At 44.3% G+C, this 22,636-nt stretch overlaps 1 protein-coding gene across 5 annotated transcripts in view; it reads right to left on the minus strand.

The window, feature by feature from the left end:
• The window catches only part of LOC308573991 (indoleamine 2,3-dioxygenase 2-like), a 68,740-nt gene that overhangs the window by 40,826 nt on the left and 5,278 nt on the right, over nucleotides 1-22,636 (minus strand). For 2 of the 5 annotated variants that reach the window (XM_081171457.1, XM_081171453.1), the window contains exons 2-6: nucleotides 19,564-19,659; nucleotides 17,657-17,776; nucleotides 16,565-16,683; nucleotides 14,873-14,887; nucleotides 12,807-12,906 (exon numbers count right to left, since the gene is read on the minus strand). In XM_081171457.1, the coding sequence (XP_081027583.1) occupies nucleotides 12,807-12,906; nucleotides 14,873-14,887; nucleotides 16,565-16,683; nucleotides 17,657-17,776; nucleotides 19,564-19,629 (420 nt within the window). In that variant the 5' untranslated portion in view covers nucleotides 19,630-19,659. The remainder of the gene's footprint in view (nucleotides 1-12,806; nucleotides 12,907-14,872; nucleotides 14,888-16,564; nucleotides 16,684-17,656; nucleotides 17,777-19,563; nucleotides 19,660-22,636) is intronic. The other 3 variants (XM_081171454.1, XM_081171455.1, XM_081171456.1) reach the window with 3 other exon arrangements.

The following is a 22,636-nucleotide window of genomic DNA, read 5'->3' on the forward strand; positions in this document are numbered from 1 at the left end:
CAGGGCTTTTGCATGTAAAGGGCAAGCTTGTTCTTTACTTGTTTAGACTCTTTAAACTTGGGAACAGATATTTGGCTCCATGACCAAAATGACCAAAAGGGTCAGCTTCTAGAGGACTGGAAAGATGATGATTGTACTTCCCCTACCCTCAGCCCTAACTCCGTTGAGTATTTTTTGTTATGAGACTGAGCGTTTGGGGCGGATGCTGTAGCATTCTTATCTGGGGGCTTGGTGGAAAAACAGAAAAGTGACCCTCACCTAACTCTCCAATGCCCTTCAACAAGAATGCTGTAGGAAATATTGCTAAGCCCAAAGGGAGGTAAGAATTTGCTTCAGCTCACCTTGTTAATGGAAGAGCAAAAGCTATGCATGTGTCATTCTCCATCAGTCTGCTTTCAGGACTGATTTTAGAGCCCTCTTATATCAGGCCACATGGTCACTGGAGGTGCCCCATCATGCAGACTTGACTATCCACACAGGGACCATTTTTTTTTATTTTTTCTGATACTGGATTTTAAGTTACAGTTACATTTTTTAAAACAGCTGTCAGTATATCACACTGTATTCCACCTGCCTTCCAAAGGAACACGTGGCTCTCCCCACATAGCGGGTTAGGTTGATACTGCTGATCCAAAGTGATCAGTAATTTTTACGGTAGTTACGGTACAATCCTGCTTTCCCTTGTACCAGCTTACCTTGACTTCAATAAGGCTCTTGAACAGGTCCCCCATGATATTATTGGAAAAAAGCTAGTAAAATGTGAGCTAGACAAAGCTACTGTTAGGTGGATTTGTAATTGGTTGACGGGCCAAACCCAAAGAGTGCTCATCAGTGGCACTTCATCCTGGAAAAAAAATGACTATTGGGGTTCCACAAGGTTCTGTCCTGGGCCTGGTGCTATTCAATATTTTTATAAATGATTTGGATGATGGAATAGAGGGCATGCTAATCAAATTTGCAAATGACACCAAACTGGGAGGGGTTGCTAATACCCAAGAGGAAAGGGTCAGAATTCAAAATGCCCTGAATAGCCTAGAGAGCTGGGCCAAAACCAACAATATGGAGTTCAATAGGGAGAAATGTAAGGTACTACACCTGGGTAGAAAAAATGAAATGCACAGGTGGGGAACACTTGGCTTGACAGCAGTACCTGTGAAAGGGATCTGGGAGTCTTAGTCGACCACAAGCTGAACATGAGTCAACAGTGTGATGTGGCAGCTAAGAACGCCAATGCAATTCTGGGCTGCATCAATAGGAGTAGAGTGTCTAGATCAAGCGAAGGAATGCTAACATACTATTCTGGTTGGACAGACCACACCTGAAATACTGTGTCCAGTTCTGGGTACCACAGTTGAAGAAGGATATTTTCAAGCTGGAGCATGTCCAGAGGAGGGTGACCAAAATGTAAAAGGTCTGGATTCCAAGCCCTATGAGGAGAGACTTAGGGAGCTGGATTTGTTTAATCTAGAGACGAGAAGATTAAGGAGTGACATGATAGCCATGTTTAAATATTTGAAGGGATGTCATGTTGAAGAGGGAGCAAGCTTGTTTTCTGCTGTTCCAGAGACTAGGATGCAGAATAATGGATTCAAACTATGGGAAAAGAGATTCCATCTAAACATTAAGAAGAACTTTCTGACAGTAAGAGCTGTTGGACAGTGGAATATGCCACCTCGGAGTGGAGTGGAGTCTCCTTCTTTGGAGGTTTTTAAGTGGAGGCTGGCTGGCCATCTGTCAGGAGTGCTTTGCTTGTGTGTTCCAGCATGGCAGGGGGTTGGACTAGATGGCCCTTGCGGTCTCTTCCACCTCTATGATTTTATGATTCTATGAAACTAGCTAGTACACTGCGCTGTTCCATTAGATAGATATTGTTGCTATTTTTTAAGCTAAAGGTTGTGTACAGCTGCCATCTATTAGTCTTTGAGCCAGTGTGGTGTAGTGGTTAAGAGCAGTGGACTTGTAATCTGGTGAGCTGGGTTCGCTTCCCCGCTCCTCCACATGCAGCTCCTCACAGGGTGATTGTTGTGGGGAAGGAAGGGACAGGAGATTGTTAGCTGCTTTGAGACTCCTTAAGGGGAGTGAAAGGCCAAACTCCTCTTCCAAACTCTTTATAATAGTGACATTTCCCATAAATATGCTGAGACACAACCGAATAATGTTATAGATTTCATAGAATCATAGAATCATAGAATCATAGAGTTGGAAGAGACCACAAGGGCCATCGAGTCCAACCCCCTGCCAAGCAGGAAACGCCATCAGAGCACTCCTGACATATGGTTGTCAAGCCTCTGCTTAAAGACCTCCAAAGTAGGAGACTCCACCACACTCCTTGGCAGCAAATTCCACTGTCGAACAGCTCTTACTGTCAGGAAGTTCTTCCTAATGTTTAGGTGGAATCTTCTTTCTTGTAGTTTGGATCCATTGCTCCGTGTCCGCTTCTCTGGAGCAGCAGAAAACAACCTTTCTCCCTCCTCTATGTGACATCCTTTTATATATTTGAACATGGCTATCATATCACCCCTTAACCTCCTCTTCTCCAGGCTAAACATGCCCAGCTCCCTTAGCCGTTCCTCATAAGGCATCGTTTCCAGGCCTTTGACCATTTTGGTTGCCCTCCTCTGGACACGTTCCAGTTTGTCAGTGTCCTTCTTGAATTGTGGTGCCCAGAACTGGACACAGTACTCCAGGTGTGGTCTGACCAGAGCAGAATACAGTGGCACTATTACTTCCCTTGATCTAGATGCTATACTCCTATTGATGCAGCCCAGGATTGCATTGGCTTTTTTAGCTGCCGCGTCACACTGTTGGCTCATGTCAAGTTTGTGGTCAACCAAGACTCCTAGATCCTTTTCACATGTACTGCTCTCAAGCCAGGTGTCACCCATCTTGTATTTGTGCCTCTCATTTTTTTGCCCAAGTGCAATACTTTACATTTCTCCCTGTTAAAATTCATTTTGTTTGTTTTTGCCCAGTTCTCTAATCTGTCAAGGTCGTTTTGAAGTGTGATCCTGTCCTCTGGGGTGTTAGCCACCCCTCCCAGTTTGGTGTCATCTGCAAATTTGATCAGGATGCCCTTGAGTCCATCATCCAAGTCGTTGATAAAGATGTTAAATAAGACCGGGCCCAAGACAGAACCCTGTGGCACCCCACTAGTCACTCTTCTCCAGGATGAAGAGGAACCATTGATGAGCACCCTTTGGGTTCGGTCAGTCAGCCAGTTACAAATCCACTGAGTGGTAGCAGAGTCAAGACCGCATTTTACCAGCTTCTTTACAAGAATATCATGGGGCACCTTGTCAAATGCCTTGCTGAAATCAAGGTAGGCTACATCCACTGTGTTCCCTTCATCTACCAGGCTTGTAATTCTGTCAAAAAACGAGATCAGGTTAGTCTGACATTACTTATTTTTCAGAAATCCATGCTGACTATTGGTGATCACAGCATTCCTTTTTAGGTGCTCACAGACTGTTTGCTTAATGATCTGCTCCAGAATCTTCCCTGGTATTGATGTCAGACTGACTGGGCGGTAATTATTTGGGTCCTCTCTTTTCCCCCTTTTGAAAATAGGGACAACATTTGCCCTCCTCCAGTCTGCCGGGACTTCGCCTGTTCTCCAGGAATTCTCAAGGATGACTGCCAGTGGTTCTGAGATCACATCTGCCAGTTCTTTTAATACTCTTGGATGCAGTTCATCTGGCCCTGGAGACTTGAATACATCTAAACTAGCCAAGTATTCTTGTACTATTTCCTTTGTTATTCTGGGCTGTGTTTCCTTTGCTGAATCATTTGCTCCAAATTCTTCAGGTGGGGCATTGTTTTCTTTATCAGAGAAGACTGAGGCAAAGAAGGCATTGAGGAGTTCAGCCCTTTCTGTGTCCCCCCGTTTGCATTTCACCATCTTCTCCTCTGAGTGACCCCATTGTTTCTTTGTTCTTCCTTTTGCTACGAACATACCCATAAAAGCCTTTTTTGTTGCTTTTAACCTCTCTAGCAAGCCTGAGTTCATTCTGTGCTTTAGCTTTTCTGACTTTGTGTCTACACGTGCTGGCTATTTGTTTGAATTCCTCTTTGGTGGTTTCCCCCCTTTTCCATTTTTTGTACACATCCTTTTTTAATCTTAACTCAGTTAAAAGTTCTTTAGATAGCCACCCTGGCTTCTTTAGGCACCTTCCATGTTCCCGTCTCATTGGTATTGCCTGACATTGTGCTTTTACTGTCTCCCTCTTAACAAACTCCCAGCCATCATGAACTCCCTTTCCTTTTAGTATTACTGTCCATGGGTGTAATACCCAGCACTTCCCTAAGTTTTATGAAGTCGGCTTTCTTAAAGTCAAGAAATTGAGTCCTAGTATGCTTGGCTGCTCCTTTCCGCTGTATAGCGGAAGAGCATGATCACTCACGCCTAATGATCCTTCCACTTCTACCCCACTAACCAGGTCATCAACATTGGTTAGGACCAGATCTAAAATGGCTGTTCCTCTTGTTGCTTCTCCCACTTTCTGGACAATGAAGTTGTCTGCAAGGCCAGTGAGGAATCTGTTTGACCTTATGCTCTTGGCTGAGTTTGACGTCCAACAAATATCCGGGTAATTGAAGTCCCCCATTACTACTATCTCCCTTCCTTTTGCATGCTTGGCCATCTGTTCCAGGAAGGCATCATCTATGCCCTCCGTTTGGCTTGGGGATCTATAGTAAACTCCCACAATGAGGTCTCTGTTATTCTTCTCTCCCTTAATTTTGACCCAAATGCTCTCACATTGGCTTTGAGGTTCTAAATCTTGGATCTCTTCACAGGTATACACATCCCTGACATATAACGCCACTCCTCCTCCTTTCTTGTCTGGTCTGTTTCTCTGAAATAGATTGTATCCCCCCATTATTACATTCCAATCGTGGGACTTATCGCACCAGGTTTCAGTGATGCCTATTATGTCATATTTAGTTTGCTGTACCAAGAGCTCAAGCTCATCTTGTTTATTTCCCATGCTTTGCGCATTAGTGTACAGACATTGAAGTCCATTAATCATTCCCCCGTGTCTCTTATTTAAGGATTTTTTCCTCCCACCACTAGGTCCGCGTGCTGTTTGCTCCATTTGGTCTATGACATTTGGATGATCATCTTCATTAATTGATAGACTCCTACCTTCAGGAGCACTGTCTCCCTCCCCCACATTAGTCAGTTTAAAGCCCTCCTGATGAGGTTTCTGAGATTTTTGGCAAAAACATTCCTCCCAACCGTTGTGAGGTGCAGCCCATCACTTGCCAGAAGTCCATCTTCAAGAAACTGCAGTCCGTGATCTAAGAATCCAAACCGTTCCTGTTTACACCATTTGCGAAGCCAGCTGTTCACTTCCACTATTTTCCCCTCTCTCCCTGGGCCACGTCGTTCAACTGGGAGGACAGACGAGATGACAATTTGTGCATTTAGTTGCTTCAATTTCCTGCCGAGAGCCTCGTAGTCTCTTTTGATCTTCTGGAGGCTATTGCTTGCAGTGTCATTGGTTCCCACATGAACCAAGAGGAAGGGGTATTTGTCAGTGGGTTTTATGATTCCTTGCAGTCGTTCAGTTACATCTTGGATCTTAGCCCCGGGGAGACAGCACACTTCCTGAGACATCTTGTCAGGCCCACAGATCACTGCTTCTGTTCCCCTCAGTAGGGAATCCCCTATCACCACTACACGCCTCCTCTTGGGTTTGGTCGGGGTTCTTCCGTGAGCTGTGCGTTCCAAGGTCGCCTGCACATTCCCTGAGGACTGACTTTGCTGCTCGTCTTCATATACCTGATCGACTGTAATGAGGGAGAGATCCTCAAATGGAGTCTGCTCTTCGTCTTCCATGCTAGGGGAGAGGACCTCAAAGCGATTGTGTATTTCTAAACAATCAGAGTGAACCCTGGGCCTCCTACTTCTTTGAGTCACGTTTCTCCATATATCTGGCTCCTGTGTTGATGAACTAGCCTCCTTCTCAGGGGAGTCCCCTGTCTCCTCCTTGGTGGGGACGGTGTGCTCTGTTGCTTCCAAGAAGAGCTCCAGCTCTCTAATTCTTTGGAGCGTAGCTACACGTTCCTCCAGTTGCTGGACTTTGTCTTTTAAAAGGGCAATCAACATGCAATTGCTGCAGGTGAAGCTGCCTGCAACCTTTGGCAAGATGGCAAACATTGCGCAGGAATCGCAGGCGACTGCAGCTGTTCCCTCCCCTTCCATCTTGAGATCGTGTTGTTGGGGGTGGCTACAGAGGTCCTCCATCATAAAAAGCTTGAAGACAGGACAAATAACTTCGCCCACAAAAAAAAACCTAGGTCTCCCCCAACAAACGTTTGAGACTAGCTCCCCTAAATCTAAAAGATGGATATAACTGCACGCGCCGCTAGGCGCGCGCCGCTGCCCTACAAACTCTGATAAGCTCCTCCCACAGCTAATCCCCTGCCTCAACAGAAACCCTGCCCCCTCTGACCTTTACACAGGGAAAACAGCTAATCAGCCACAAGAAACACACACACACAAGAAAACCCTTTTTGCTCCTTCTTCTACTGCTGCCCTACAAACTTCAATGGGATTCATTCCAAGTTTATTCAGCAGTTTAAATGAATGGGGCACGGAAGTGCTTAACTGGTTCTTAAGCAGGGCCAAAACCTGGGGGAAGGAATCTTCAGTCTCTGCTGCAAACAGCAGGCAAACAGCAGGCACAACAACATTTTGTATGGAATGCAGAGCCAGTTCTTCTCATAAGCAAGCAAGGGGAGCCCCTGAGGTGCTGGATGCACCACTAGAACTGGCAGCATGGTGTGAGTACCAAGGTTGGTTTGCTCTCTGCATTTTTCCTGAAGTTGTTGAGCTGTGAAAATCATGTCCACTGTCCCCCTAGAACACGGGTGTCAAACACAAGGCCCGCGGGCCGAATCCGGCCCGCCAGACCTCGTCATGTGGCCCGTGTAGCCACCACCGGCCGCCAGCCTTCACCTTTTATTCTCGCTTTTTTTTTTTACCCAAGAAAGCCGCCTCTTCAGCGCATGCGCGGCAGCCTACAAGCCAGAGAATGTCTGCCCTCTAGCGGCGCCGGCCGTTCTACACAGGAAACCTCCACTTTACATGCATTCAGGAAACCTCCACTTGTTTTTATATTGAGCGCATGCCATCCTGTGATGTGACAGATCCAACGGCTGCCTGAACCCTTCTCTCCTGTACTGTAAGTCCTACAGATACAACCGGCCTTTTGAGGGTGACCAAACTGCTGATGCAGCCCCTGATGAATTTGAGTTAGACACCCCTGCCCTAGAAGGCTGAAAACCATTTTGGGATTCAGGAAGGGTCACCTCGGATAATGTTAAGAGACGGTTTGCAAGAATTTTGCCGGCCACAGCTAATAGAGAGATGCCTTGATAGTTTCCGCAATCAGTTCTGTCACCTTTTTTTTTTAAAAGAGATTGATAATTTTGGCATCCCTGAAGTCTGCTGGGATTGCTTCTCTCTCCCAGATTTTTTTTGATGAGCTTGTGAAGTTGTTGTGTAAATTCAATTCTACCCACTTTGAAGATTTCAGCAGGTATCTCATCAGGTCCACTGGCTTTGTTTTTCACTTCGTTAATAGCTGTACACAACTCTCCCAGATTTGGAGATACAGCAAGCTCATCTCTAATTTGTTTTTGAGGGATTTGTGAGAGGACCTCAGCAGCTATGGAGGAGTTGTGATTAAGGAGATGTTGGTAGTGTCCTTTCCAGCACAGTGCAATAGCTTCTTTATCTTTATCTTTATCTTTATCTTTATCTTTATCTTTATCTTTATCATCTTTATCTTTATCTTTATCTTTATCTTTATCATCTTTATCTTTATCTTTATCTTTTACAAGTGTGGTACCATCTGCTGAGCGTAGGGGGCATATGCCATGATTTGTGGCTTTAAAGAAACTCTGTGCATCATGAGTGTCGGCTAAGTGCTGGATCTCTTGAGCTTTTTTTTATCCACCAGGTGTTTTTTAGTTCTCTGGTTCTTAGCATTGGCATAGGTTTTTTTTTCTTAGTGGCACAGTTTCTTTCTCTTTGCCAGATCTGAAATGCCTTCCTTTTCTTGTCAATCATGCATTTAATCTCACTGTCATTCTCATCAAACCAGTCGTGGTGTTTCTTGGTTTGGTATCCAATAGTTTGTTCACAGACTGCAATAATGGATGTTTTTAGCTTGGCCCAGTGTTCCTTAATGTTATCAGGGAATTCTGAAAGCAGATGGTCCTTAAGAGTCGTTTGGAAGCAATCTCGCTTAATGGGAACATGAAGGGCTTGAGTGTTCATTTTGCGCCTTGGTTTTCTTCCCTGAAGCCTGCGTTGAGGTATGATCTTGATAGCCATCGTGGTGTGTATTTGTTGGTGATCTGTCCAGCAGTCGTCGGCGCTCGTCATAACTCTGGTAAGGAGCACATCACGTTGATCTTTAGCATGGACAATAACATAGTCTAAGAGGTGCCGGTGGTTTGACCGAGGATGCCTCCATGAAGTTTTAAATTCATTTTTCTGTCAAAAGAGTGTTTTGGTAATAACAAGGCTGTGCGTTGCACATATCGACAAAAGTAAGATTCCATTCTGGTTGCTGTTGCCAACTCCTTCTTTCCCAATAGTCCCAGGCCACAGATCGAAATCTCACCCAACTCTTGCATTAAAATCACCCAGGAGGATAATTTTATCTTCCTTAGGTGTCTCTGATAGGATTGTATCCAGCTGAGAGTAAACATTTTCTTTAATGTCTTCACTGGCATCCAGTGTTGGTGCATAAGTGCTTATAATAGTAGTTTATTGGTTTTTTGTGAACTTTATTCGAAGGGTTGAGAGTCGCTCATTAATGCCAGTAGGGACTTCTGACAGGAGCTTCACAAGGTTGTTTTTCATAGCGAAGCCTACCCATGTATTCAATGTTCTTGTTCAGATAGACCTTTCCAGAAGAATGTGTAGCCTCCTTTTTCTTCCTTCAGTTGTCCCTCGCCTGCTCTTTGAGAGTCTTGAAGCACTGCAATATCGATGTTAAAACGTTGCAGCTCTCTTGCAATGATGGCAGTTCTGCGTTTAGGACGTTCGCTGTCTGTGTTATCTGACAAAGTCCATATATTCCATGTTCCAAAGTTCAATTGTCTTTTACGACCCCTGGGTGGTGACCCCACTGGGCGCGGTAATCCAGTCAGGGAAAAAGGGAGGCAGACTATGTTTAGGGCACCGTTTCCAGCCCCTTCCCCTTTTCGGGGTGAGCAGAGTGGATCCTAAAAAGGGCTGCTCAGTCATGGATACAGCTGTTGAGCTGCTCAACTGCCTCGTTCCATGAGTCAGAACAACTGAATCTGTATCCACTGCCCATGTGTCGGTTCATGACTAGGGGCTTCCAGATTTCACATCCCTGCCCCCCGTAGACATTTGCTGATCGCCATGGGGGGTTGGGTTTGGGGGGGGGTTGGGTTGGGTTTTTGGAAGAGTCCTGTGCGTGAATTTGTTTTATGTGTGTAGATCAGTGCACGCTGACCAACGCACAGTCTTCGCAGTAGGGCTCTGTTCTGATGGCATGAGTAGTCACGACGAACTGGTGGATCCTATCTGCTGCAGCCTTCATCCACCTTCACAGCCGTTTTAACACACTGCTTGTTATCATGTGGAATGATATTTTTTAAACCAGCAACTGGAGAAATAATTTTTTTATTTGACTGTATTACTAATGTAATTATCTGGAAGTAATTGGTGCTGTTTTGGGGGGAGGTTGGGGAAAAACTGTATTTGATTGCTTGTATTTGATTGCTTGTATGTTGTTCTTATATTCAACTAATAATATATATATATTTTTTAAAAAGTAATCAAATAACAATGGGAGGACTCTGGCTTCTGGCGATGAGATATAGCGGCCTCCCAAGAGATCGGACAGCCAGTTGTGCCAGTAATTCAGGGTTAAATGAGGGCGGGGGGAGCGGAGGCAGGGACACTGGGTGATGTCCAAAGTCAGTCTCATCAGCCAGGAGTCTCTGTTTCCTAAAAATTAAAAAGATTTGGCAAAAAAACAGGTGTGTTCTAAAAGGAAAGAGTTAAAAGAAAAATCTGCTAAACTACACAGTCGCTGGAGGCCAAGTTTCGGACTTCAAAAAGACTCCTATCTTGTCATCTTGGTGAATGAGGTGAGAGGCTGTCGTGTTTTTGTATTCGTTATATCTGCTATTTCATGATTTGGCGAACCTCACCAAGAAAGTATTAATTATCCAAAGCAAACACAGGAGCCATAAAATAATTGGACGTATTGGCATCATCACAGTCTTCGGCGGAGAGCCCTGATCAAAATTGGCAGAGTAAGATCAGATATGATCAGATTAGCTCAGGCTGAGAAGGGAAGATGGTGACGGGAAACTCTGATGTAGAAAGAAAAAGGACATGATCAGAAAAAGTCTCCTTTAAGGGGAGGTGATTGGAGATTTTTTTTAATTGGAATTACAAAAGGAGTGTACTTTACAGAGGATGCATTTGCTTGCATGGAATATTATCATACAGTTTGAAAAGAGAGTGATGGAAAACTCTGGATGCCTGCCAGCTGTCTGAGGGCCCTGGAACGCTGGGTTTTTATGGGGAAACCGAAACAATCTTTGTGTAACTTACGGATTGCAAAGTCAGTCCTACAGTACATTTGAAATATTGGCTGGTTTGGAAAGATCAAAGACAGTGCAAAGTTCCAAATTAACTTCAACCTCGGATAGAAGCCCAGAGCCTATTAAAACTAAGCAGAAAAAGGAGGTGTAATCGAAGGAGGACTGTGCTTCGAAATATTAAGACCGAGAACAATGTGGGAAAAGCCCCCTGCGTGATTATAGAAATAGGGAATGGTTAAATAAAACAAGATAATGAGTTATACCAGTGACCGACTGATTGAGAGTGGAGATTGTCAACATCAGGATTGGAAAATTGTGAAGTAACAAAGAAGATAGTGGAAAGATAAAGGATGAACATGGGAAGTCCGATTGAATTAATTAATTTGGACTCTATAATTGACTGTATTGGTTATTGTTTTTGAATGTGGTAATATTTGGCCTGATTTGTTATTAATAAGAATTTTTCCCTCTTTATTGGAAAATGAATAAAAATTATTTACAAAAAACAACACTAACAACATAGACTATGAGATTAACCTCACCTAATGGACCAGAATGTGGTCTAAACCTCCCTTTAAATCCATATCAGTGAAAAGAAAAGAACTCATTCTGAATCTTACTTATAGGTGGTACCTAGCACCATGTAAAGTAACGCTAATAAGCCCGGGAACCTCACCAAAATGCTGGAGAGGATGCACCTCCACAGGCACATACCTCCACATGTGGTGGGAATGCCCTAAAATCCAACCTTTCTGGAGATCAGTCCTGCAAGAGATATGCAAAATAGCTAAACAGGTATTAGAACTCATCCCTGAACTGGCCCTACAAGATCATAATGACCACTCGCATTATATAGAGCTTATAACACACCTATTCTCAGCAGCCAGAAGTATCATAGCCAGACACTGCATAGACCAATGGTATCAAATAGTATGGGAAACAGCCTTACTAGAAAAACTAACCAACAAACTGAAACTGACATGGGGACAAATAGAAGAAGACACCTTCACCCTGGTTTGGTTCCCCTTTATCACATACACAGCCCAACAAGAGAAGAACAAGAATCCGCCAACAGCATTCAAATCAATCTGGCTAACCTGATCCAAAAACACACACACACCTCACACACAAAAACAAATTCCACTACAACCAACCACACTGTAGGCCAACTCTCTCACCACCAAAGGAATACAAGCAAATAGTAAAGAGAACCCACACAAGTGACGCTGACACAAAACCCCACACATACACTAAGTAGAACAGAAGCATTGCCACCCCACCCCACCCCACCCCACCCCACTCACCATTCCCCCTCCCCCTTTTCTTCCTAACACTAATGTTTCAACAAATGAAACTGATCTGTAGAAAACGTAACTTGAAAAAAAACAGACATTGCACATGTGTAAACCAAGAAATTTTAAATAAAAATATACAGTGGTACCTCAGGTTACAGATGCTTCAGATTACATACACCTCAGGTTACAGCCTCCACTAACGCAGAAATAGTACCTCGGGTTAAGAATATTGCTTCAGGATGAAATCACGTGGCGGTGTAGTGGCAGCGGGAGGCCCCATTAGCTTAAGTGGTACCTCAGGTTAAGAACATTTTCAGGTTAAGAACGGATCTCTGGAATGAATTAAGTTCTTAACCTGAGGTACCACTGTATTTTTTAAAAAGAGGCAAGTTTGAGGACAGGCAGGTGACTGACACTCCCAAGACTTTTGCAATTAAGAAGGAATATTAGAATCATAGAATCATAGAATCATATTGCTGCATGGGATACATAGAATATTGCTGCATGGGATACCATAAAAGCCCCAGGAAAGTTTTTGCAACAGTTTTGTCTTTGTATCGCAATGAAGATTTCTTGGTTTTTTAAAAAAAAGCTCATGAGAATTCTTCAGCATTCTGGTGCTAATATCTCCTAAGAAACATATGTTGGCTTGTAATTTTTACTAATGTACACTTTTTTGCAAGCAATAATATAATGCATTTTTATAAACATTGTTTGACTGGAGAAGTGCATTACAAAATTCAAAGAAGTGTGCACAAAGAACACCTATGTTTTGGTTTGCATATTATTTCAAAAAGCGTGTATTTGGTAGATTTGTCTTCAAATGCTAACTTAATCAGATTTCTTTTTCATCTCTGCTCATAAGGCACCCCAAGAAAAAGATGCCAAATAATTTGGGACAGACATTACCTTGATCCCAGGTGCGGCAGCTTTCTCAACTAGAAAAGTGACGAGAATGAAGCCCCTGAGGCTTGCTCCACCAGGCAAGCAAATGATGGGTTCCAGATTCCTGTGGGGAAGGCAGAATTGAAAGCCTAGAAAATACAGTACAATTTAAGATATTAAGTGCTAGGGCATGGGAGACTCTTATGAAAGTCAAAGGTAGAGAGAAATGTCTGTCCAAGACACCCCACCTCACATCAGTTGATTGACTGGTGGGTCATCCCTCGGAGCAAGACTGAACTATATTTTGGAAAAAAAAAAGAAAAAAGAACAAATTCCCACAAATAACCCAGAGATGAATTTTAAATAAAAAGACACAGCATTCTATGCAAGAGCTAAAGGACACGTTCTACTGAGGTAAGCAACCCCCCCCCCACTGACTCTCCCCTCCCTTCTCCACAGCACCAGACGAGCCCTCGTGGCTGCTTACCTGTGTTTTGCGAGTGGCAGGGGCTGGCAGTGGTAGAACGATGAGTGGCGCCTTGGGTGGAGGGCTCCGGAGAGGCGCGCGAAAGGGCTCCGGAGAGGAGCCGGCAGCAACAAAGCCCGAATTGAGCCTGCTTACAATGGCGGCCGCTCAAGCGCTAACACTGCTGCTGCTGGCACCAACAAAGCCCAGCCCCCTTCCTCTCAGCTCTAGGCAGGGCAGGGAGAAGCCAGGAGGAGGGTGGGAGGAGCCGCCACTGAATACATGCGCTGGGGCAGCCTGAATGATCAGATCCATGCCGATCCACACGGTGACCGTCCACGGGCCAGATCCAGAAGGCAACTGGACCAGATCCAGCCCCCGGGCCTTAGTTTGCCTATCCATGATATATGATGTCAGCTGAGGGGCAGGGGGCACGGTTTTGGGGGAACAGCCCCATGGGCCAAAAAGGGGGCCTGTTGGACCAAGTTTGGCCTGTGGGTTGTGAGTTCCCCACCCTGGGACTAGTTTTTTTTACTGCAGAGGTCAGTGTAAGCAATGAGAGGATGAGGTGGCAAAAGGGAACATTGCAGCTACCTAATGTTGTAGATTTCTATAAACCCTCCACCCAAGGCTAACACCAGAATGCTGGTGGAGAAACAATACTGCACCACAAAATTATATCTGAGCTGTAGTCTGGTGACAGGTTTTACTTACCGTATTTTTCGCTCTATAGGACGCACTTTTCCCCCTCCAAAAAATGAAGCGGAAATGTGTGTGCGTCCTATGGGGCGAATACAGGCTTTCGCTGAAAGCTGGAGAGCGAGAGGGGTTGGTGCGCACCGACCCCTCTTGCTCTCCAGGCTTCAGGAAGCTATCCGCAAGCCTAGAGAGCCCGCGGGAGTTCCTGCAGGGCTCCCTAGGCTTGCGGATAGCAGCCTGCATCCTGAAGCCCGAGGCACGCTGAAGCAGCGCGCCCCGGGCTTCGGGCAGATATCCGCAAGCCTGAGGAGCCCGTGGGCAGCCTGCACCCCGAAGCCCGAGGCACGCTGAAGCAGCACGCCCCGGGCTTCGGGCAGATATCCACAAGCCTGGGGAGACTGGCACGACTTCCCGCCGGGCTCCCTAGGCTTGCAGATAGCAGCCTGTTCTGGGGGCTGGGGTCAGGGGAAGCTCGGGCTGGGGGGGAATAATTCCCCCCCTTTATCCCCCCCCAAACTAGGTGTGCCCTATGGGTCGGTGCGCCCTATGGGGCGAAAAATACCTAGAAAATTAAATTTGGCTTACTAAATTAAGCAGAGCATAGTGCCCATAAAACAGCTAAACACAAACTGTTTTCTACCAGTGTACTGTAATGTTAAAAAACATTGGGTTGGAACCAAAGAGAACTGGATTCAGATCACAAAACTCACAAGGTTGTTTTAGGGATATGAATGGAAAAGAACTCAGCCTGAGCACCTTAGGATCAAAATGTAATAAATCTATACAGACACAAATGCAGAAAGAATATTTCTCAGAAGCATTCAGATATAAACTACTGTTGCAGCTGTTTAACTTCAAGCAGTCTGAAGAGTGACCTCAGCAGACTTTGAACGAGAAAGGCAAGCATCATTTCCCGAATACTTACTCAATTTCTAGAGGCCTTTTGACAGATTGGGTTATCAACAGCAAACACACATGGAAAGGAAATAGAAAGATCCAAGTCAGTTGCTGAGCAAAGTCCAGTCCAAATAATAGCACTGGTTTTTTTTCCTGAAAACCAAAATCTCCCCAAATGCCCTGTCTTGCTTGCAGCAGTGGCACAAAAACAAAGCAGAGACTTCCTCTTTTATTACAGACTTCCCAAGGTGTATTCAATGCTAGCCCTACTCAGAGTAGACCCACTGAAGTTACCATAGTGCCGATCTTATACAGGTCTACTAAAAAATAAGGCCTATTGAGTTGAATGGGCTAACTCTCAGTTAACTAGCAATAGGATTGCAGATCCAAATGGTTATTTATTATTTGTTATTGAAAACATTTATAGGCCACCTTTCTGAATTTGAACTCTCTTTGGTGGCTTAGGTAAAGGTAAAGAGACCCCTGACTGTTAGGTCCAGTCGCAGACAACTCTGGGATTGTGGCGCTCATCTTGCTTTAGTGGCCGAGGGAGCCGGCGTTTGTCCGCACACAGCTTCCGGGTCTTGTGGCCAGCATGACTACGCCACGTCTGGTGAAACCAGAGCTGCGCCGTTTACCTTCCCGCCAGAGGGGTACCTATTTATCTGCTTGCACTTTGATGTGCTTTCAAACATGATAACAATTCAAACATCTGAACATCTAAAACCAACAGTTTAAAAATGTAAAATAGAAGAAAAATGTCTACCAAAAACACCCCTGTAAATACGCCTGAAAAAAATATTTTTTACACAACCCTACCCAACCCAAAATATAAAAGCACAATTCATCAAAATTGAAAGTACCTTTCTCAGCATAGGAGTTGAAAATTTTAAAACTGCCATCCCTCCCAAGGTACTGATCAAAGCTTTGCCATCTCAAAATTTGAATCATTATTGGCTGCACATGGTTAGGGTGATCAGCGGGAGAGAGAGAACCCTCCCACTATTCCCCTGCACCTTGGATAGGCCCTGGTCTGCTCTGGAAAGTATTGCCCATATTAAAAAAAAAAATTGGGGACAATCACTCACACTACGAATACAAAAAACACGACCAATTTCTTGTTTCTCTATCATCATCAAACAAGTGTTTGAAGCTAAATTTTGAAGCTAAATTTTTGAAACTTAAGCAATTAGAAGTGTAGTGATGTGACTGCTAATGTGATGATATTTGTTACAGGCTATTTTTATTTGATTAACAAATGCTATCAAACAGATGTCTCAGATCCATGTTTTAAATGGTACAATGGTACAAATACAATAACTTAATAACATAATATATTGTTCTGTACTCTGTGTCCCATTCTGGACACTTTTCAAACTTGAAGACAAAAACAATATAGTCGTATAGGAATCTGTGATGTTGTAATGTGTACTTGACAATGTGAAAAAAAATTAAAATCATACTATTTTTCTGTTTTTTTAAAAAAGTTGTGCAGTAGATGGAACATCCAACAGTGTATTTATGCTAAACCTGCACAAATTCCTTCAATGCATCTATCGAAGGTGCAGGAGCCAGCCTGTGTCCTCTGTCCATCTGGTCACCCTTCATCTGATGAAGCCATATTAGTTGTGTGTGTCAGTTGACCTAAGGAGTGTAGCTCAGGCTGATGGCACCAACTTTATATCCATTAAGGCCCAGGTGTCCTCCTTCTTATACTTACCCACAAGGATTCCTTTTCTTCCAGTTTACTAAAACAAAATCTGCATGAACCAGGATTGGAGGTAATCCTAACACCCGAGAAATCTCCACGAAGGGGATGGCAAGGTTTTGTGGCAAGACCTGGAAATCAAAATGGCAGCAAGCCAATTCATGCTCTCCCAAAGATGTAGCTGTTTAGTTAAACCTGTTATCATGAGAATGCTGCACTGTTGTGCTGCCCCTCAAGGCTTTTGCACAGTGTTTCTGGCTAAATGTTCCCTTTGCAATGTTATTGGCGCAATCCTGCAACATGCAGCCAGACATAGTGTTGCACCCTCATCACAGAATGATGTGGCAACAGACTCTGGGGCACAGCCGTTGAATTATTCATTGTTTCATTATTATTACTACTGCCTCCAAGTGACTAGGCTGCTTGTGCAGCTTAGGCTCACCCATGCAGTACTGTAGCATCTTTCGGACTCTATAAACTGAGCTACACAGTTGCTCCCCATCAAGGCTTGTTGGAAGAAGTGGGAGAATAAAAGCTCTTCGCAAATCCACTCTAATATATGAATGATGTCATATTTCAGGGCAGCTAGAACCTTGAACCCAGGAACAGCTGGGAAAAGGACAGTGCCAGCTCCTTGTGGAGACAAACCTGGGCATTTGCCTGGACTCCAAGACCCAACTCTCTAACATCAACCCTATTTTTCACTTTGTACAAAATATCAGAGAAGATCAGGTGCAGCCTCAAATTTTCCCAGTTTGCATGTCCCACCTGACCACTTCCAGGTAAAAGAGAGTGTTGGTGAGGACACCATGCTCCTTTGAGCTCTTCCCCAGGTCCCGGAGTCACAGAGTTCACTATGAAGAGGGATTCATTGTTAAACCACCTTGGGAACTGGAAAGGGAACAGGGGTCTCTGAACAGTTTTCTCCACCCTTAACAAACTACAGCTCCCATAATTCTTTGGCGAAAACCATAACTGTTTAAAGTGACATAATAGCCTTTTAAATGCATGATGTGAATTAGTCCTAACTTCCAATCCACAGATGAGTTTGGGATGTATAGAAGATCAAATTCTTCAACATCCCTAAATGGGTATGGACAGTACCTTTGCAGTACCTTTTTCACCATCCTGCCAAACGTAGCCCATTGTGATGTAGCTAAGGACCAAGTGGGCTAGATACAGTTCTCTGTGTCCTTTGAGATACTGGCTGCTTAGCAGAGGCATCTGTTAAGACAGTTACAGGTTACATAAAGCTTTTTTTTTTTAACATATTGTTATGTAGTTGGTGAAACTGCTGCTTCTTTCCATCATAAGTGCCATAAGCCACTAGCTCAGAATTCATGTACACACATTCATCACTTGATGTCTGCAACACTGAGTGGTGTTTTGCATGTGTAAATTACTGTAGTCCTAACTTAGTCCCCAACTACTGACAGAACCTGCTCATCACTCCGCTTGCACAATTTTCAATAGAGTAAAACCACACATTCATCTAAGAATGAATAACAAAGTTGAAAGAGATGAAGCAATACAGTGGTACCTCGCAAGACGGAAAACTCGCAAGACGAAAGGGTTTTTGTTTTTTGAGTTGCTTCGCAAGACGATTTTCCCTATGGGCTTGCTTCGCAAGACGGAAACGTCTTGCAAGTTTGTTTCCTTTTTCTTAACACCGTTAATACAGTTGCGACTTGACTTTGAGGAGCAACTCATAGCACGCGGTGTGGTAGCCTTTTTTGAGGTTTTTGAAGACTTTGGTGATTTTTGAAGCTTTTCCAAAACTTTTCCAACACCGTGCTTCGCAAGATGAAAAAAATCGCAAGACGACAAAACTCGCGGAACGAATTAATTTCGTCTTGTGAGGCACCACTGTATTAGAACCAGACATTAAATTCTATCAACCATGTAGAAGGTTGCTTGAAAGTAGATTGACTTGGTGGGGGAAAGAGGACTAGATTCCTGCACCTTTAATAATTGTGTAAAAAGGGTTGCGGCACTCATCTTGCTTTATTGGCCGAGGGAGCTAGCATACAGGGAGCTGGGTCATGTGGCCAGCATGACTAAGCCGCTTCTGGCGAACCAGAGCAGTGCACGGAAACACCGATTACCTTCCCGCCGGAGCAGTACCTATTTATCTACTTTCACTTTGACATGCTTTTCAACTGCTAGGTTGGCAGGAGCAGGGACCGAGCAACGGGAGCTCACCCCGTCACAGGGATTCGAACTGCTGACCTTCTGATCAGCAAGTCCTAGGCAAGTCCTGCATCCCTAATAATTGTGTAGAAAAGGTCATTTCAGCAGGTGCAGCTTGTGCAAGAGCAGCTAGACCTGCTGAAATCAGGGGTGTTCTGGCGGGGGGGGGGCTGCCCTGGGTACCATTCCAAAATGCCCACCCCCGATCGGTGGCACCCCCTGGGGTGCACGCAATACCCCTGGGATGCCTTAAATACCTGTATCATGATATTTTAACACCCCATTCGTAAGAGCAGGCTTCCTCAAACTCAGCCCTCCAGATGTTTTTGGCATACAACTCCCATGATCCCTAGCTAGCAGGACCAGTGGTCAAGGATGATGGGAGTTGTAGTCTCAAAACATCTGGAGGGCTGAGTTTGAGGAAGCCTGCCTAAGAGCATGGTCTGCAGGTTGTTTCTCTGCTAATGCACTAGTGACCTCTAGAGGAATTCACTCTGCATTGCAGATATGGAAGCAATTGGTTCTTCTAATTTGCATCAGACTAAGAAGCACACCTGCATCTATACTTCTTTTTTAAAAAACAACAACAAGGATTAGCACACAAATGTCTATGCATTGCTTTGAGGCTAATAATGAAAAGTGACACTTTGACCTAAAATGTAGAAGGAAGAGTGAAGCTAACCAGAGTTTGATTAGCTGGCATGTTCCTCTTGCATTTCATTTATATCCCTACTACTTCCACCAAGGAACTCAAGGTGGCATGTGGTTCCCCTCCTCACTATTTTATCCTCACACCCTCTATGGGATGGGGAATGCAATACCTTGTTCACCTGTGAGCGAAGTTGATGGTTCTCAATAAGGTGAGGCAGGCTGTGAGCGATCTCCATCCAAGGGCTATAGAAAGGAGGAAGATCTTTCTGATAAGAAGAAGAAGCAATTATCATTAATCAGGAATACTAGTTCATTGTGGGTTTTGATATAGGCCAGAAAGATGAAAACAGAGCTGTGTATAGGCCAAGAACTTATGCATTGCTAAAAAAACAGGAGGTAGACTCACACAAAATTTGCATATGCTAAATTATGTATGTAGATGCACATTTAGAAATAACTGCTAAAATAGAAATAGAAATACAGTTCATCTCCCCCTAGTGACCAGGTCACTTGTGTACCTGCTCAGTCTGCTGTCCAGGTACTCACTCTTGATGGGCAACTTCAAGGCCCTTTGACTCCCTTCTTATGGCTTTTCAATCTTTAAACCAGACTGGGACCAGCCAACAGAGGACCATTCACTGTGAAGTAAAATACATACCTACCCTACCTGCATACTTTGTGACAGGATGCCGACTTCCCCCCACATTGGGGGTGTGTGCATTCCGTGATGCGTCCTGCCCCTGCCTAGCATGTGAACACTGGCACGCTGAGCTGGGCTGGCGTCCGACTCCTGCTGCCACAATTGCCAGCACTTGTAGGGAAGGGGGAGAGCAGAGTTGGGCTCCTTCTCCCTGATCAGCAAGGAGCTGTGCTCTGCACTCAGCCTCCTTCAGCCTGTGCAACATCAGGTGGAGAGGAGGAGGAGCGGGGCCACAGGATTTGGGCTTCCTTGAATTTTTGGGGGGAGCTGAAGACCCCTCAGCCCACACTACTCAGCACACCTGCTTTTTAACCCTCTAAGGCAAAGACCACCAGCCACCAGACATATGCAAGCACTCCATTGAGGACTTTGGGCACATTCACACCATACATTTAAATCATTCTAACACCACTTTAAACAGGTGTGGGTCCCCCAAAGAATTTTGAGAGTTGTAGTTTGTTAAGGGTGCTGAGAACAGTTTGGAGCCCCTTTTCCCTTACCAAAGCTACAATTCTCCACGAAGAATTGATTGTTAAACAAATGTGGAAAGAATACAACAAACATCTCCTTCTAGCTCTTTCAAGGTTTCATTAAGTTTGATGGATTGTAGTGTGTGTGTGTGTGTGTGTGTGTGTGTGTGTGTTGGGACTATTGGTCTGAGACAACAGATTCTCTTATGTAAAGTTTCACTTTCTTTCCTTTCATTTTTATGTGTCTGAGGAGTCTTTTTGTTTGTTTTTAAATCCCCTAACACTGAGCTTTCCTCCCCTCTTTTCAGGCACAGTCCACACTCCAAGCATCCTCCTTTTTTGCTCCAGAGCTTTTCCCACAAAAACTCACTCTTTAAAGCTCAATCAGAGCAAATGGCACACTTTAATTTCTGTTTGCTCCAGCTGAACACTATAGATGCGGAAAGCTTCAGGGAGGAAAAAACAAACCCATGCTCACAAACAGAGCTTTTTAAGTACTGTATGGACAAGTGCCTGAAAGGAGGGGAGGAAAGGTAAGTGTGATAAGCCCTATGTTAGGTATTTCTATGTTTTATACTGTAAACAGTCCTGTGATATAAATAAATAAAATAATAATAATGCCTGCTGAAAAATTTTCTATTCCACCTCACTTGTGAAGAATATATATTTCAGCAATAGTACTTTGGTTTCTGCTCTTAACTTTTTATATGGTTTTTATTGTATTGGTTTTATGTATAATTGAGTTGGCCAAACCCCGGCAGTGCTGGAATCATTTGCCTAATGTGGGTCTTGAACCCACGACCCTGAGATTAAGAGTTTCATTACCAACTATATAAAATCCATATTATATAAATAGTTAGTAATAAAGTACTATAAATAGTAATATAAATAGTCTACCAACTATATAAATGGTTTTAAATGTTTTAATTGCTTTTAATTTGCAGCACCTTAAATGGTGGTTGTTGTTTTTTATAATATTATATTATTTCATTATTTTATTTTTGCTTGGGGTGGGATAAGCATTTATTCAGCACTATTGTTTCTTGGTTTGGTTTGGTTTGTTTTGTTCTGTTTTGTTTTATTATTATTATTCTGTTAAATTATTATATAGTTTGTATTTTGCTTTTTAAGGGGAAGGGTCATGGCTGCCTGGGAGTGGGCCTCAGCCAATAGATTGGGTGGGGCAGGTTCCACAGGGGGGGATGTATTGGGACACCTGATCTCAGTGATCACGGGCAGGAGGAGGAGTTATGCTAAGACCAGACCATGTCATTACCGAGGGAGGCAGGTTTAGTCGTTGTTTGAGGACTATCCCTGCCTCTAGGTCTGGTCCTGACCAGAAGGATACAGTAATCAGCAAGGGAAACCCACATGACCTGAAAGTGTTGCTGTGCAATGCCAGGTCAATGATGAATAAAACCACTGCCATCCACGACCTGATTGTGGATGGAGGATTTGACCGGGCATGTGTAACAGAGACTTGGTTGGATGAAGCAGATGGTCCTGTCCTAGCTGCTGCTTGTCCACCAGGTTTCTCTTACGCACAGCAACCCAGGTCATATGGGCAGGGGGGTTGCAGTGATTTTTAGGAAGTCATTAGTCTGCACCAGGCGTTCTATTGGGAAGACCCAGTTTTCTGAGTGCATGTTCTGGAAGTTGGGCAATAGGGGCAGTACAGGATTCCTTTTGGTGTACCGACCTCCCCGCTGCACCAAGGATTCCCTGCCCGAGCTGCTTCAGGTCGTGGCAGATATGCTCCCGGAGACACCTAGCTTGGTTGTCCTGGGGGATTTTAACATCCATGCCGACACGACCTTACAAGGGGCCGCTCGGGACTTCGTGGAAAGCATGGCCTCCATGGGGCTGTCCCTGAATAAGTTTGGCCCAACTCATAGCCGTGGACATGCCTTAGACTTGGTGTTCACCTTATGGATTCACCTCTATGGATGTTGGTGATATGACACTAACTAAAAGCGAAACAAAAGAAGTGCCATGGTCAGATCACTTCCTGGTGCAACTGGACTTCTCCGCAACCCTGCCCCTCTGCAGGGAGGTGGGACCGATTCGGATGGT

The sequence above is a fragment of the Podarcis bocagei genome (assembly GCF_964188305.1).
Source record: "Podarcis bocagei genome assembly, chromosome: 15".
Classification (NCBI taxonomy): domain Eukaryota; kingdom Metazoa; phylum Chordata; class Lepidosauria; order Squamata; family Lacertidae; genus Podarcis; species Podarcis bocagei.